This window comes from Rhineura floridana, chromosome 4, assembly GCF_030035675.1.
Source record: "Rhineura floridana isolate rRhiFlo1 chromosome 4, rRhiFlo1.hap2, whole genome shotgun sequence".
NCBI classification, from domain to species: domain Eukaryota; kingdom Metazoa; phylum Chordata; class Lepidosauria; order Squamata; family Rhineuridae; genus Rhineura; species Rhineura floridana.
In genome coordinates this window covers 29,138,923-29,156,610 of record NC_084483.1, presented here as the reverse complement: position 1 = coordinate 29,156,610, position 17,688 = coordinate 29,138,923, and the positions used below count along the sequence as shown (strand labels likewise).

General features: G+C 40.7%; 1 protein-coding gene across 2 annotated transcripts in view; it reads left to right on the top strand.

Moving 5' to 3' along the window:
* ATAD2B (ATPase family AAA domain containing 2B) overlaps positions 1-17,688 on the top strand; it is a 97,366-nt gene that overhangs the window by 47,365 nt on the left and 32,313 nt on the right. For both annotated transcript variants that reach the window (XM_061622697.1, XM_061622696.1), the window contains exons 16-19: positions 5,809-6,120; positions 8,359-8,491; positions 9,356-9,542; positions 13,538-13,723. In XM_061622697.1, the coding sequence (XP_061478681.1) occupies positions 5,809-6,120; positions 8,359-8,491; positions 9,356-9,542; positions 13,538-13,723 (818 nt within the window). The remainder of the gene's footprint in view (positions 1-5,808; positions 6,121-8,358; positions 8,492-9,355; positions 9,543-13,537; positions 13,724-17,688) is intronic.

Here is a 17,688-nt window from a genome sequence, read left to right as displayed (position 1 = left end):
TGAGTCATCAGAATAAACTTATAAAAATACGTTTCAAATAAGTATCTAAGGGCGCAATCCAACTCACCTTTCTGCTTGGCTGGGTGGAGTTGTATGCTGTGCTGGCAGGCTCCTAGTGCTGTCGGCCTCTGCAGATAGCAGCCATCTGCTGGAGCTGAGCCGCGCTGCTGCCAGGAGCCTGCTAGTGCTTCTGGGAGGGGGGTTGCCAGGGTCGGCCAGCCTGGCAGATGGAGAGCCAGCAGAAGCCCTGAAAATGGGGGTCTCCGTGGGTGTGCTGGGGGTGGACCTGCTGGGGGGAGACTTACACGAGATCATCCTTGTGGTTCAGGGCCTTCCCCCACATCCTGCCCATAAACTCTGCTGGCCAAAAGGCCGGCACAGTAAAATAATTTAATGGGTGTCTATGGGGATCACTTACTCTCTGGGAGGCCTGTTTGTGGGAGCTAGCGCTTCCCAGCCAGCTTGTGCATGTGGCTCCCAATGGAGCCGGTGTTCAGCCGGGGTGGCAGCTCCTAAGCAGGAGGAGGATCCTGCAGAGCTTTCCACTGGCTCCTCTTCTGCCGGCTCCCTAGCATTTGAATTGCTCTGTAACTCTTTTCAAAACAGAATTTATTTACTCACCCAGTTGTTCTTGAGAAACTTTTCTAGAATTTTATGCTTCTGATAGAAATTTCTCAATTATTTCTAAATTTATTGACTAGCTAATTTATAGACATTCGTTTCCACACAGTAGATATCTTCAAATGAAATGCTCCTCTAATCTGTTTGTGGTTTCCTTCAGAAGTATTTGCCATGTTCAAATATCCTCTGTGCCTTTTTCTAACTAAGCAGGTGATAAATGCCTAATTTCTGCATTTCAAATAGGTTATCAGTCTGGTTGCTTCAGTTTGCAGTGTCTTTTGTTGGAACTGATCTTTCTTAAATTTGGTATCAAAGCTAGGTGCATTTGCTGCCTTGATGGCCTGATTTTTTAGTGCATGTTCATGTGTTGAACTAAAATTCAATTTCCCCCCATCCCTGCCACCTCCATCTGATAACAGTGTTATTGGTCCTTTTTAACACATAGTTTCACTTCAGTTATTCCAGTTTCTGAGAAAACTGCACTTCATTTTGTATAATGCTGTTATACTTCTCTATATTCCAGCATGGTGTGACACACAGTAGGTCCCAGAAGCTGCTATGATCTAAACCTTGAATCTTTTACTAGCTCCTGACTTCATCAGTGCACTCCTCTTTCCTTCCTGTAGGTCATGAATGAAAATAGAATTAAATAGGGCACAGAGCTGATTGTTGTAGTATACTAATAGTTGATTTTTTTTCTTCGGGGTGTTCATTACTTTCCACATTGCTCTTATTTCCTACTTGAAGATATGAACTGAATCTATGCTGTCTCACATTGCCATTCCCTTTGCTTTTATGTGTATATGAATTGCTCTGTAGCTAACTAGACTGCTTTTATTTCTCTCATTCAACTTTGCTCTCATTCTCTGATTACTTCTCCTTTAAGACTTTAAGAATCTTGATTGGTTCAAGATGCGTTGGTTTCCGTTTCCATTTCCATGCTGTTTCACTTCCTCTTTGTTCTACTTCGGCTGCTTTTTCAGAGTGACAGCATTCAGTACTGTTCTTCTTAAATGCTGAAGCGAAGTAAGTTTCAGTTCATCCTTCAAAGCATGAGTTGGATGATTGGGAAGATGCTATGGGCTTGTATGTGCTTATAGTACCTTCATCATCTGCCACTTTTTGTACTAATTCCCTCCTCTCCAAATCATACCTTACTGTGATATCTGAATTGGGCTAATTAATTCATGAGTGTTAACCAGAATTGCCTCCAAACTATGATTTCAAAACCCACCAAACCATGATGTCAGATAAGATTAGATATTAGCACAGTCCTGTTTGCCTAATTTGGATATCCTGACGTGTGTAAATTGGAAGAAATTAGAAAGTAAATTATGAAATTGGCATGATGAAGAGGGAGCGTAGAAGCCCAGAACATAATCCCAATCACCAAACCATGGTTTGGGGGATTGAACTATGACATTGGAACTGGACTATTTAATAATTTGGTCATAACCAAATGGTTTTTTAACTCCATTTCATCTCTGGTGTGTGTGTGTGTTCAGTGGGACTTTTGTACTATGTTGCCTTTATGCTCTATGTAAAACTGAATTCTGTTTCAACATTTAGAAATATTTATTTCTACATTACATAACATTCTGTATATATATTACATACCATACTTCTATATGTTATGCCTTCCTTTTTTTTTTGCAAAAGTCATAAATTTACAGATTGCATAGCATGCATGTTGTCAATAAGTTACAACACTTAGGGTGCTGTTTAGGGAGGATGCAGGGGGGGCAGTTGCCCCACATTAGGCTAAATGTAATTCTTCTAGAGTTCCTACATTTCTGATAGATGTGAGATATAAAAGATGACCTCACAATGATCTCACAAATGACCTCACAATGAAGTTATTTGCAACTTTATAAGTTGAAATATTTTGAAGAGCAGACATGTGAACTTTATTCTTCCCCATTGAAATGCTTGATGACCAGAAATCTAAAATGGCATCCCTGTTCTTAACCTGTTACTTTGTCCAAATTCTCTCTGTTCTATTTCTTCTCACAAGATCTATCCTATCCCCCATGACACTGAGTTGCAGTTCTAGTTATATAACTGCCCTTCTAGTTTTAAAAAAGACAATTTAGTTCATCCAGTGTGAGATGATTCACCGTTAACTCTTATCTGAACAATAGTACACGACAGTAACATATCCAGCATTTTCTTCTTGTAGTCTGCACGACAATTTACCAAGCAATTTATTGGACCTTCATGTTGCAGTAGGTACACCAAGCCCCATATCCCATACAAAATTAATGTTTTTACACCAGAGTTTTGAACACCATGTTAAAAATGTCCCTATCAATGTAATAACTTTTAGACATAATTGTAACCATATACATTTAAATTAAGACCTCAAGCCAGCAAGTGATTTTTTTAAAAATTGAAACTATTTCCTGCCACTTGCTGAACACCTTTTAAGAGCATTGTTCATAAGCTTGCAATCACTTGGTTGTCCAACCTAGGTGATCTTGCAGTATATTTATTTTATTTATAAAAGTATTTATGTATCACACTTATGCAAAACATCGAGATAATGTACAGCAGCATAAAAACATTTTAAAGCAATTCAAAACTCATTAAAATGACTAGCTACTGAAAAGACATAGACATGTCAGCATAGGCCTATGCATAGACCTGTCGGGACAAAAAAGTATTCAGGAGATGCCTAAAAATCGAAAGTGAGGATACTTGTCAAATCCTTGCTGGAAGAGTTCACACCTGTGGGACCTGTCACACTAAATGCCCGACATCTGGTTGGGTCCAGTTGGGCCTCTATAATACGGGAGGAAAGTAACAGTACTCCTCCAGATGAAAGTTGTTCACGGCTTTGTATATAAACACAGGAGCTTTGAACCTGGCCAGGTAGGATATGGGCAGCTAGTGCAGAAGTTGTAGCAGAGGCGTCATATTTTGTTGACCATCTGCCCTCATCAGCAGCCTAACTACTGCATTTTGCATCAGCTGGAGCTTCTAGACCAGGCCCAAGGACAGCCTCACATAGATTACATTCAGTAATCCAGTCTCATGGTTACCAGGGCATGGTCTAGAGTGGCCAACTTATCCTGATCCAGACACAGGCATAGGTGGTGTACCAACTGAAGCTAGTAAGTGACACTCCTAGCCATCCAGGTCGCTTGGGTCTCTAATAACAAAGATGTATCCAGGAGTACCCCCAAGCTACATATCTGCAGAGGGAGTGCAGCCTCATCAAGAACAGGCAACTGGCCTATCTTCTAGACATGGGAATATCCAGGGAGGTTCTCTGAAGTGGAAAAAAGTTGGTTACTTTTCAAATGCAATTTCTTCCAAAAAAATGAGGAGAGAATTTGAGATTAATTTTAGATATGCACTCCCAAGAACTGAGTTGTGAAAATGCACCATAAACCATTATGCTCTGTTCTTAAATTTCATGAAGATCTAGCGGCGTTGACAAAGCATTAATTAATAGGAGAAAACTGAAAGGACATGGATCTTGACCTGGTGATTCTTATTGCAGAGACAGACTTGAATATTTGGCATATTTTCTGTTTACCTGTAATAACTTTTGTTTAAGTTTTCTGAAACGGACATGGACTCAATAATTGAAGTTCAAATATAAAGTTTGGACTGGCTTTTGCAGAATTCAGCTGGCCTTCTTTTAATAACTAATAAGCTTTCCATAAAAAAGCACATAAAGAAATATGCTATAAGAATTATTAGAATATTGAACCTATATTATGCATTTTTCCTATACAGTTTTAATAAAGGTGTGCTGCTTACAATGGAGGATAAATGCAAGTTGTTCAGCCTTTGTAGTAATAAATGCAAAAATCTGGAGTTTTACTTCATTTAAATTGAGATCTTGTCTTCTGATCTCTATCTTCCATCAAAGTTATTAATCTTGGCATGAAGGTTACTTGTGAGGTGTGTGAGGTGGAATAGCAAATACAGGTTTCTTTTAAGTCAACCAATTTCAAATGTCTTTGGCAATGTTTGTATATAACTTTGCATATTGTTAAAGGTCCTTCAAGCTTGTTCATGTTTTTGCAGAAGTATGTAAAATACATTAGGGCAGCAACATCTTGTCCTCTGACACTTACATGTGACTGCCATAGTATCTAGATGGCTTGTAAGCACATGCGTGAATGCATATGAAATATTTGTCCATCAAAATCAGGAGTGGGAATTAAAGGTGGCATGAATTGGGGCTAAGTGTGTTACAGAATACACACTGCGGCTGCATTGCCATCTAACAATAAACCATTATTTAGCATAATGAAGATGAGCTTCAGTGAGCCTTGCACATGACTACTCCCCCTTCTCCCCTTCTGGCATGAAATAATGCCCCTGGTAAGCTACAGGCAGGACAGGGATTACTTGCCATGGAGGTTTCAGATAAAATAATTGTCTTTGGTACCTTAGAAATACTTTTTAGGTATTCATTATATTCTGTATGAGCTAAGAATTTTAAATACACTTTCCCACTGCTGTAGAACATGGTGGGCAATTTACTTGAGAAAGGGAGAGAACTGTTAGGGGTGGTTGGATCAGTTGGATCACCCATGGCTCTTATCTAGCTCTACCAAAACTGTCTGTAAGAAAGAGGGTCACATTAATTTTGGATGTTCAAAGCATGGTGCAGGAAACCAGGATTCCAACAAGAGGTTTATTTCCCAATCTGAATTGTGATTGTCAGTTAACAGATTCCATGGAAGGAGAGAGCAGGAAGACTTCAGGGCATTGAAGCCCTCTCTGAAAGCTGTACTCACCATTGTGTCTAGTGAGCTGTCAGCAGTTGCAGTAAATTTTTCTCTACGTTCATGAAGACTTAACTTTTTCCAATCTGCCTGAGATTGGAGTCTATGCTTATATAGTGATTCTGCATGCGTGTGGTCCACACACAACTCAGATAATATTGAATAGTAATGTATTTACGCTTGCATTTCTTTCCTAGGTTCTTTTGGAGTGAAATTTTTCAGAGTCTTGATTATGACTTAAGAGGGAGTTTTAATGTTTGGTTCTTCAGATATCAGCAGCAAGGTTGATTTATATTAAAGCTATACTTGTTGCTAAATACGCTATGAATGAGTCTGACAGAATGCTGCCGGCTGCTTTCAGCTTCAGGCGTGTGCTTGACATATGCAAAACATTTGTGCTGCTTTATGGAACTTGTGTATTTTTTTCTTTTTTGTGCCCTAGGGTATTGTGGAGCTGACATAAAAGCACTTTGCACTGAGACTGCCTTGATTGCCCTGCGACGTCGCTATCCTCAGATCTATGCGAGTAGTGAGAAACTGCAACTTGATATTTCTTCAATAGTTCTCAGTGCACAAGATTTTTACCATGCAATGCAGAATATTGTGCCTGCCTCTCAACGTGCCGTAATGTCATCAGGACATGCACTATCTCCCATCATAAGGCCACTGTTGGAAAGAACCTTCAATGACATTCTGGCAGTTTTACATAAAGTGTTTCCTCATGCTGAGTTCAGCCAGGCTGACAAAAGAGAAGGTACTTCCATGCATCCCAGTCTGCGTTTGTGCTGGAATTGCTTTTTAAGATGTTTTTAAAACTTTTTTTAAATATGTTTTGTTTAAAATATATTAAAAGTCTGTTTTTAAGGTGTTTTAGAGTGTTTTAGTGTTTTGTTTGCTGCCCAGGGCTCCTTCTGGGAGGAAGGGTGGGATATAAATTTAATTAATTAATTCATCATCATCATCATCTTGTCACTCCAATCTGTCCTGCAGAAAAAATCTAGAGTATTTTTAAAGTGTTTTCTTCAATGCCCCTGTCCTCTTGTAAACTAAGGAGGCGGGATCTATAGAACTATGCAACTGTTTCGGTACTGATATCTAGAGCTTTAATTTGTTACATATTTCTTGGCCTTGATTACTGCTGTTTGAGATTCATTGATTTGCATAAGCTCAACAAATAAAGTGATGGCCTGAATCAGTTTTGCTGGAGAACATCTGTCATCCATTAAAATGTCTTTTGAAGTGCTTTGCCTATTAGTGTAATGCTGTGAAGAATTTGGGTTTGGGAGACCCAAGTTCAAATCGCTCCTTTGTGATATAGGTCCCCGGGTTGCTTTGAAGTGTCACTATCTTTCAGCCTAACCAACCTCTTTCAGCCTAACCAACCAACTTCAGTCGTCTTTTTTTCATCTAGCATGGCCAATGTTCAGGAATGATAGGAGTTGGTGTCTAGAGGGCCACATGTTCCCCATCCCTGGTTAAAAGGATAAGATAAAATTGTACAACAGAAATGCCAAATACTATTCCAGTTCATCTGTTCTCTGATAATTACAACTATACTAAAATTAAACAACCTTCTTGTATGATCCTTGGCAATTGCTTTATTTGAACTTTGAAAACAAAATTTGTGTGTCTGAAGCTGCAATCCTATACACGCTTATCTGGGAGTGTTACTGAATTCAGTGGGATTTACTCTGAATAGACATGCATAAGATCACAAGTAATTTTTGTTTAAGAGTGTTAACCATTCTTAAATAGATCTTGCAGCAATATCCTATCCAAAATACTGCTGCTTAGCTTCAGCAACTATGCTGCTTAAGATGATATACCTAGACCAGATGGAGGAGCCTGCTTCCCCTCACACAGCAGTTTGGCTTGGAGGACACACTGTGAAGCTTTAATTATGCTGCTTGGGGGGGGGTTCAGCGACAGTTGCAGCTGGAGAGGGAAGGGTTAACTCAATGCACTCTGACCCACCCACCACAAATTCCCCTAGCACTGCAATTAGACTTGGAGGGGAAGCCTCCTATTGCTGGTAATACGGATTTTTCAAGTCTAATTGTTGTGGGGTGTGTTCATGTGAGTTTCAGTGTGTACACATGGTGCATATTATGAGACTGTGGTTGCCCTGCCTCTGCCAGCCCAGCCCATGTTACCCTTGGTCTCACCTGGTGTTGGCATATGGCTTCTAAAAGGTTGGCCATGGTGGAATGCAACCCTCAGTCTAAACAAGTTCTTCATCGTAGCCTCAGTCATTCACTGGCCCTGTGTCTAAATAATGACAAAGACTATGGGGTATTTCTTGCAAAATTTGCAACCACCTTTTTCATTGGTTGCTGAAGTGAGAAACGAAAAAGTTACGGTCTAACTGTTTTATTAACCATGGAACACATTTTGTTATTTTGTTGAAAGGAAATTAAATAGGTAGATTAAATGTTCTTTCAGTTGTCTGGACCTTTGAGAGTTTTTTTTAAACTTGCTTAATAATTGTCTTTTTATGATTCCTTTATTTATTAGATGTCAAAATTGGGTTGGATCCAGAGTGTCCATTCTGCAAATAGAAATACTCCTGTTTGCAGAAGGGACTTAGATTCAGAGGAGGCTTCTGTTGGAAGAAGGAGGGGAGGCAGTTCTTGCTGATTTCTTCTGTAGCTCTCTCTCTGCCCCGTGCCACCTCCCACACTGTTAAGGAGTGTCCTTCAGGTCTCCAAAGCCATTTCTCATGGGGCACAAAGTTTCAGGTGGAAGGATAATTGGCAAAAATCGCATCACCCCTTCCTCCAGCAGGAATGCCTTTTGAACAGAATTCTGCCCATGGGTTGGATCTAGAATGTCCCTTCCGAATAGGTGGGTATCCCTGTCTTAAGTACACACACACACAAGCTAACAGCCCTTATTCCTTTGGCCAGTGGCTGAGACAAGAATGTATTATAGTTCTTTACATTTGCAAAAGGTGTTGGATATTACTAATTAACTTTTAATTTTGATTGAACAGATGCAACTAGTCTAATTTTGGATGATAGTGAAGATGAACACGCATCATCAATATTTGAGACAAATTGCCAGTCAGGATCACCAAAGAAACATTTATCAGCTGCTATACATAAACCTTACCTTCATTTTACCATGTGAGTAGTTCTATGATACTTTATCTTCAACATTGACACAGGAATATCTGCTTATAGTGCTACCAATAAGCTTGATTTGTGATACTGCTCTGGTGTATTCTTTGACATGCCTGCTCCGAAGTCTTTCTCTGTTTATGCAGCATGTTTTGGGAGGCTGGGCCTTTGAGAGAAATTTATAGAGCCAAGCAGGAGTGATTCTTGGTTGACAGCAATGAAAAGTATTCTCATAAGTGTTATACTAGTATCCTGTGTTACTACAAGGAAGTACTTTTGTGTGTGGCAAGGGATTCCGTTTTGAAGTCACATACGTTTTTCACATAAGACCACTTGGAGAAAGTTTAATGCAGTGGTGGGGAACTTCAGGTCCAGGGTCCAAATCTGGCTCTTGAGGCCTCTCTCTTTGGCCCTTGGAACTTTGCTCAGGCTACCGTCACTGGCCCTGTTCTGTGCTCTGCTTGAGTGTAATTGTCTGGCTAAAATGTGTCCTGGAACTGTGATGATGCCTCTTGCTTGCCTGAATGTGTAGATTTGGGGTGTGGGGTGCGTGTAGAAACTTCTAACTTGTGTGTGACTAGAATGTAGCCTATGGTGCAAAGATAAGAGTCAAATTCGTTGCTGTGCCAACTTTTGCCTCTGGCTGCACTCACCAGTGGCATGCCACTCCCCAAGGTTCCCCATAAAGGACTACATGCAACCGTTGGGCTGAAAAAGTTTCCCACTCCTGTTTTAAGAGAAACTGACTGACCAGTTCATTTATCTTGCCTGCTATGAAGCATTTAAAATAGTTAATATATAGTACAAATATAAAAAGATATTGTAAAAAAAAGCAGTTTAGATCTAAATAAAATGTTACTTTTGTTGCAGGTCAGCTTACCATCAGCCCACTTCTTACAGGCCAAGATTACTGCTTTCTGGAGAGAGGGATTCAGGGCAGACTTCACATCTTGCTCCAGCACTTTTGCACTCTCTCGAAAAAATTGCTGTACACAGATTAGACCTGCCAGCACTTTATTCGGTCAGTGCCAAAACACCCGAGGAATCATGTGCACAGGTTAGTGTACATTTACATCTCTTTGGCCTCTTGTTAAGCATATCATACGTAGAAAGTTTCCCATGGGCTTTAAATGAAATCAGTATCGATACTGAACACCCCCCTCCCTAAACATACCACGTGGATGGGAAATTAAGTGGTCGTAGAGGCACACAGATAGGGTCTCTGTAAAGTAGAAGCCTTAGCTTCATGTCTTGTCAGACAATAATAATAATAATAAACTAGGGGAAAACCCTATACCACCCCTTTTCTGCCTTCTACTAAAGTCCACAGAATCATACAGCAATAAAATATTAAGATGCCACAATACATTTCTGCTGCAACAAACTAGTATGGCTGCTCCTTTGGAGGAGGAAGCCAGAAATCCCACTGTCAGGGTTCTGCATGCCTCTTTTCTGGTCTGAGTGGGAGCAAATGCAGCCACGAAGCCTTTTCCAGTCACCAGCATTCAGAAAGAGGTGTCACTTTCATGGATTGAACTTGGTGGGATTTGATAAACATGTCTCAGATTGCTGTCAAAATTATCTTGGATGGGTAAATCACACATCAAGTGCAAGGAAGGAAGGGAACCTTTTTCAGCCTTAGGTCTGTGTTCCCTCCTGGTCAAACCTCTACCCTTCTCACAGTTGGGCTTGAAAAAAGCACCCTAGTTGGGGCTCCAAAACCCAAGTGGGTTGGGGAGAGGAAATAATGTAGGCTAGATGGGGAGGCCCACCAGTTCCTAGTCAAGAGGAATATTTCTAGACTGCAGGATCGTTTTGTAACCTACCTGTGGACATTGAATTAAATCTTGGCTTTCCAGAAACTTCTGGCTTGCTTCTAGTATAAAAAAATCAGCATAGTTGAAAAACTACTGAAAAGGTGGTCTGGCCTTAGAAACTACACAAGTAAGCTCTTTATTTTTAGACCACATGAGTAAGCCCAGAGGCTTCCTTGCACTGCCATCTATAATCACAACCCTGCTATCTTACTTCCATTTGAAGTGTAGGAAAAACACAGAATGATGTGATATTATACAGCCACAAGAGTGGCTGTATACTATAGGCAGCATGGAGTTTTTGCATTCCACAATGTTAAATTGAAAATACCCCCCATGCCATTCTGATGCTTCCCATACACTCATTTCAAAACACCTTACAAAACTTATAGTCCTGAACTCAGAAATGTGCACTTAACAACCCTCTAAATTTTCATGGCAATACACAAAACAGAGAGAATCAAGAGTTCGAAGTGTAAAAAGAGAGAAAAAAATCAGACCCCTTTTGGACTTTTTTCTCATAATTTGTTGAAATTAATTAAAAATCCGCCATGTTCACAGAGTACCTGTAATCCTATTACTGATCTTGCCCAATACTCTGAACATCATCTTCTGCAGTTTAAAAGTAAAAAAAAAAAAAAAGCCTAGCTGATTTTTAATTAATTTAAGAAATTTAGCATTGAACTCACTGATAAGGCCGGGCATGCTTAGTAAGAACCAACTGTCAGTGTTCTACTGGGCTTGCCTAATCAGAGGGCCACACCCACACCAGACCTTTATTTCACTTTAGACAGTTATGGCTTCCCCCAAAGAATCCTGGGAAGTGTAGTTTGTGAAGGGTGATGAGAGGAGATTCCTATTCCACTGACAGAGCACCAGTGAGCAGAGTGGTTTAACAGTCAGCCGCCGTGATTGATGCTCTGTGAGGGGAACAGGGCATCTCTAGGAATTCTCAGCACCCTTCACTAACTACACTTCCCAGGATTCTTTGGGAGAAGCCATGACTGTCTAAAGTGAAATAAAGGTCTGGTGTGGATGTTGCCAGGGACAGCTTTGGTTTAAATTTGGGTGGGAGGCTACATGTTCCTGAGGTAGAATAAAAAGGTGGGGGAAACTGAAAAAGAATGATACTGTTCACAATGTTTTCCTTTGGAAAGGGCTTCCCCTTTGCCCAGGGTCCACCCACCCAATCAACTCCCCTGCCCCTCCCCTTCCTGCCCTCCTCCTCTACCTGCCCCTCCCTCAGGTCAGTTTTATCTATTCTAAGCATGACTGCACAAGAGTACATCCCACGGAACTCAAAAAGCATGCAAATGATCAAACCTGCCCTCCCCTCTATCCCCTCCCTCTTGCCCCTTCCCTCCCCCTTGGGTGGGAGGCTACATGTGCCTGCTGTAGAATAAAAAGGTGGGGAAAACCCTGAAAAAGAATGATACTGTTCACAGTGTTTTCCTTTTGGAAATAAAAGGGGCTTCCCTCTTCCCAGTGCCCACCCATCCAATCTCCTCCTCTCCCCCTCCCTCCTCACCAGGTCAGTTTCCAAAGCATGATTGCACAGGAGTAAATCCCACTTTACTCAAAAAGCATGCAAATGATCGAACCTGCCTTCCCTTCCTCCTCCTTCCTATCCCCTACCTGTTGCTTCTTCCTTCCCCCTTCCCCCTCCCCCTCCCCTATGACCAGTTTTACCTATTGTAAGCATTATTGCACAGGAGTAAATTCCTCTGAATTCAATAACAATGCAAATGAGCAATCCTGCCCTCCCCTCCTCCCTCCCATCACTTCCCTTTTGCCCTTTCCCTCCCTCTTCCTTCACCTCCCCACCTCCCCTTCCAACTCCCTCCCTCTTCCTTCACCTCCTTCTGCTCTCCTCTCCCCCCTTCCTCCTTCTCTCTACTCTTCCCTCCCCCTCCTCTTCCCTCATGATCAGTTTTACCTATCCTAGCCATGATTGCATGGGAGTAACTCAATAAGCATGCAGATGATCAGACCTCCCTTTCCCCTCTCCTCTCCCTTCCTCCTCCCTTCTTTCTCCCCTCCCCTCTTCCTTATTCTTCCTCCCCTGCCCACTCCAGGTCTCCCTCCCCATGGTCAGTTTCACCTCTCCTAAGCATGATTGCACTGGAGTAAATCCCACTGAACTCAATAAACATGCAAATGATCAAATCTCCCCTCCCCCCTTCCCCATCACTTGTGGGCAGTTTCACCTCTCCTAAGCATGATTGCAGGGGAGTAAATCCCACTGAACTCAATAAGCATGCAAATGATCAATCCATTTTCAGCAGACTTGCATAGGATCCCATTTCTTACCAACCGGATTAAAAAGCAGAGAAATTCACTAATAGGCAAAAAACCTTGCAGTTATAGTGAGCGGTGGCAACACTTACCATCTCCAAAGATAGAGAATTAGATTTTTGTATGTTTGTTGGTGTTCTTCTTACTTTGCTTCTTTTCTGTGTTACTACTGTTTCTACAGATGATCTAATCTAGAAAATTATATTTCTCTCTATTCATCCTAGAAATCTGTGTCGAATTTATTTTTATTAATTTCAAAGCCTTTTTATTGGTCAATGTCATATGATGATGAAGACACCTTTTTGTGTTACAAACTGGGTTATACTCTATTTCTATACTGGGCATATTAACAGTTGAATCTGAAACTGCAGTTTGATGTAAAAGACTGATTACAATATGTTGATACTTAAGCAGTTTTATAGAAATAACTGTTTTATAAAGTTTTATAGAAATATCTGTTGGCTATAGGTATGCTCTTAAACTGCAAGGCTTTTTGCTTATTAGTGAATAGAGGTTCACATGGTACCATGTTATCTCTCTGAAATTATTGACAAGATGCACAGTGACCATTAATTTTAGTTCAGTTAAGCAGTGACATGTCAAAATTAAGAGAAGGCAATGTTTGAGAATATTATACAAACTTTAAAAAATTACATCTTGAAAAGCAAAGAAGAAATGGTGCTGCTTAATGTTCTTATGTAAGTTATTGATTTTTTGTGATAACGTATTCTTAAGACAAAGGTTTATGGTTATACAATGACTAAGGATAATTTGGAGACTTAAGGACAATTGATGTAGAAAATACTTATATAAACCTAACTTTTGGGGAAGATATAATACTGGAAACGTCACATGCTGAAATGTTACATAATAGTTTTTTATTGTGCATTAGTTTTAATTATTTGCTTAACAACCCCTTAATGTCTTTATCCTTCTGAATTAGATCTTTCGTGAAGCAAGAAGAACGCAACCCAGTATTGTTTACATGCCTCATATTAGCGACTGGTGGGAAGCTGTCAGTGAAACTGTGAGAGCTACTTTCCTAACTTTGCTGCAAGACATACCATCCTTCTCGCCTATATTTCTGCTCTCTACCTCTGAAACCATGTATAGTGAATTGCCTGAAGAGGTGAGCATGAAGGGATAACCTTGTATTGGAATTATTTAGGGAATAGTGAACCTGATCCAGAGAGTTCCTTACAATGTGCAATGTTCCCCAAATTTTCCGACTTTGAGGAAAACTTCTACCCCAATATTGAAGTGTTGTCTTATACATGAGGGAATTTAATAAACCTCTTATTTATTTATTTATTTATTACATTTATATACCGCCCCATAGCCAAAGCTCTCTGGGCAGTTTACAGCAATTAAAAACAATAAAAACAAGTATACAAATTTTAAAACACACACACAAATTTAGAAACACAATTAAAAAAAATTTTTTTTAAAAAAAAATTGGTGTGGGGTAGTCTCCTATGTCATATGGATCTTCATCTCTTCTTGATCCTTTTCAGTGCTGTTCCTTCCAACAGTGTATGTGACTTTAGCACCATATTTTCCTTGTGACAGCTTATACTTCCGCCTTCCCAGATCAATCATTTGATAATCACGAATTACCAGTAAGTAGAATGACATCACAGGATAACATGACCAATCAGATTTGGTTACACAGTGATGGCCCTGATGGAAAGATCACTGAAAAGGGGAGGTTTTTCAGGCACTGCTGATTTTTTTTTTAATAACTGAGTCATTTTATCTTTTCAGCACCTACTGAAGATGTTCCTCTTTCAACAAGCCTTTCAAGTAGACACCTTATCCCAGTCAGCATCTGTATTGGAATTGCTTTTTAAGATGTTTTAAAAACTTTTTTAAAAATATGTTTTTAAAGATGTTTTGTTTTAATATATATTAATGTCTGCTGTTATGTTTCAGAGTGTTTTAGTGTTTTTGTCTGCCACCCTGGGATCCCACTGGGAGGAAGGGTGGCACACAAATTCAATAAATAATAACAATAACAAAACAATTATTTATTATTATTATTATTCACCCAATCCGTATCCCACCCTTCCTCCCAGCAGGAGCCCAGGGCGGCAAACAAAGCACCAAAACACTTTAAAACTTCATAAAAACAGATCTTAAAATACATTAAAACAAAACAGCATTAAAAACATTTTAAAAAACAACCTTAAAACCTTGCAAATTTCCCCACACACCCCCTTTTAACTGCAGCTGTACCTCTTATTTGCCTCCAGGTATTCCTGAATGGCTCTAGGCTACTGCAAATGAACTGATTCATCAGTTAAACCCTGGGAAAGCTCTAGGTCCAGGTGGTATTCCTTCAGAGTTGTTAAAACAAAACAGTAATTGTTGGACCCCTTTGCTGTTTGTTTTTTTCCGCTTATTAAGCAATTCCATCAATGTGGCTAAAAAAAAAAATCAACATGGCTGAAAGCCATTATAATAGCAGTTCATGAGAGAAGCTCCGAAAAAGACCCTAATAATTACCACCCCATAAGTTTACTAATTGTTATAAGAAATTAATATAGGAAATGTTAATTTTATTATTTATTATTATTATATAATAATATGGGTGAGTGATCATAGTATCTTGAGGTAAGAGCAAATTGGGTTTAAATGAGGTCACTACACCACATCACTGTTGATACTGTCACTCTTAGCAGAGAAATACACAAAATCAAAGAAAGACAAGTTGTTGACTACCTTTAAAATCAGCCTTTGATCTTATTTTCCACAATGAAGATTATGGAGCAAGATGAACTGGACTACTACGGACAAGAAATTGTTCTTGATCCAAAGTTCATATTAAAGCACACCAGCATAGGTGTGTTGGTGTAACAGTGGTCAGTTTAATCTGAAGTAGTTTTTTCCATCTGTGGAATTGGGCAAGGTTGTGTCATTGCATCCACCTTATTTATTTCATACTTGGCCAATTTTCCCACATACTTGGACTCGCATCCTCTTAAACACCACTAAAGTTTACATGTGTTTATACTTCACTCGTTCATTGGCGATCACTCGTGGCCGAGTAAGATTGTCTTCCAGGGTAAGGTCTTTAACAGTGGGTCCGTAAGTGATTGTGGAGGCCAATTCTGGATTTACGCAGCCTCCCACAGTGAGGACATAGGTTTCCAGATGGAAGATGGTCACGATGAGGATTTGCTTGACGTGCCTTCCGTTTAGCTCGTTTGTCCATTTCGCCCTGTACTCGTGCTTCTTCAAAGTCCATAGCACCTTTGATAATGGCCGACCTCCAATTGGGACGCTCCCGGGCCAAGGCTTCCCAGTTCTCGATGCTTATGTTACATTTTTTTAGATTAGCTTTGAGAACATCTTTAAACCTCTTTTGTTGTCCACCGATATTCCGTTTTCCATCCTTAAGTTGGGAGTAAAGTACCTGCTTTGGAAGACGGTGATCAGGCATTCGAACAACATGGCCGGTCCAGCGATGTTGATGTTGGAGGATCATTGTTTCAACACTGGTGGTCTTTGCTTCTTCCGATACGCTAACATTAGTCCGCCTATCTTCCCAAGTAATTTGCAGAATTTTCCGGAGGCAGTGTTGGTGGAATCTTTCAAGATGTTGGGAGTGGTGTTTCACAGGCATACAGTAAGGTCGGTAAATAAGCATTTTGGTCTCCCTGAGAATATCCCAATCCTCGAACACTCTACGCTTCATTTGGGAGAATGCGACACTCGCAGAGCTCAGACGATGCTGAATTTCGGCATCGATGTCAGCTTTTACAGAGAGATGGCTGCCAAGATAGGAAAAGTGATCGACATTCTCCAGCGTTCCACCATTAAACTGGATTGATGGTGCTACAAAAGGATTGGTTCGCACTTGCTGATGAAACACTTTGGTTTTTTTTGATGTTAAGCAAGAGGCCAAGCTTTTCATATGCTTCTGCACAGACATTTAGGATAGTTTGAAGATCTTCCTCTGAATGTGCGGAGACTACATTATCATCGGCATATTCAAGTTCTATGATAGAGGTTGTAATTACCTTTTTGCTTTCAGCCTTCTGAGATTAAAAAACTTTCCATCCACGCCAGTGGGAAGTTTCCCCTCAAGGTGTAGAATCATGGCGATGAAAGTAGCAAATAAGGTCGGAGCAATGACACATCCCTGTTTGACGCCTGATCCCACTTTGAATGGATCATTTTGGGAGCTATTGTTATACAGAATTGTTGCCGTCATGTTTTTATGGAGGAGAAGCAAAATATTCACAAATTTATCAGGGCATCCAATTTTCAGAAGGATGGTCCAGAGAGCAGTTCGTTCTCCTGTGCATGGAAAGATGATATCAGGTGGGTAACTAGCTCCACCTAGTGGTTGAAGGCAAAAGAGTACTGCTGACGTTTTAATGTAGTTCCGTTCCTGGTCTGCGCCTGCTCCTCCCTCCGTTTTCTCTTTTGCCTTCACCGAAAGTGGTTGGATTCTCTCTGCCTCCATTGGTTCAGGCCTGTATAGCTTTGTTTGGCTGGGTCTTGTGTGTCCTTTTACTGTGGTTCTTTCCCTCCGTGTGTTTTACCCTCTCCTTTCTGATAAAGTTTTTTTTAAAAAAAGTCCTGGTGTCCTTCCCTGAAAGCCTTACCTCCATCGTGGGGAGCATCCAGCTCCTCCCCATGGTTCCCGGGGCCATCGGCCTCTTCAGGCTCCCCCCCCCGGCCAACTTTGCTGCCGTTTCTCCTGAAGAGCAAGCCACAGCGTCGGCAGTTTTAAGTTCAGAGGCGGCCTTCCCCTGGAGTCAGCGCCCAGGCCTACGCCTAGATTTTTCGCGCAGCCACCCTGCCGGCCAGAACCTGAGTCCCACCTGATATCATCTTTCCATGCACAGGAGAAGAGACATTTGGTCTTTCCGTGAAATCGGTCTTCTCTGTGCATGTCAAAGATGCTATCAGGGCCACTCCCTATGAGGGCTGGGCTACCTTTACAAGCGCTATTAGATCTTGAGCAGAGAGTGTATGAGTACTGTTGTCTTGTCTTTATTTGTGCTTTTACCGACCTTACTCCTTTGAGCTTGTCATCGAAAACTGAGGGAGGAGCAGCCGCAGACCAGGAACAGAACTACATTA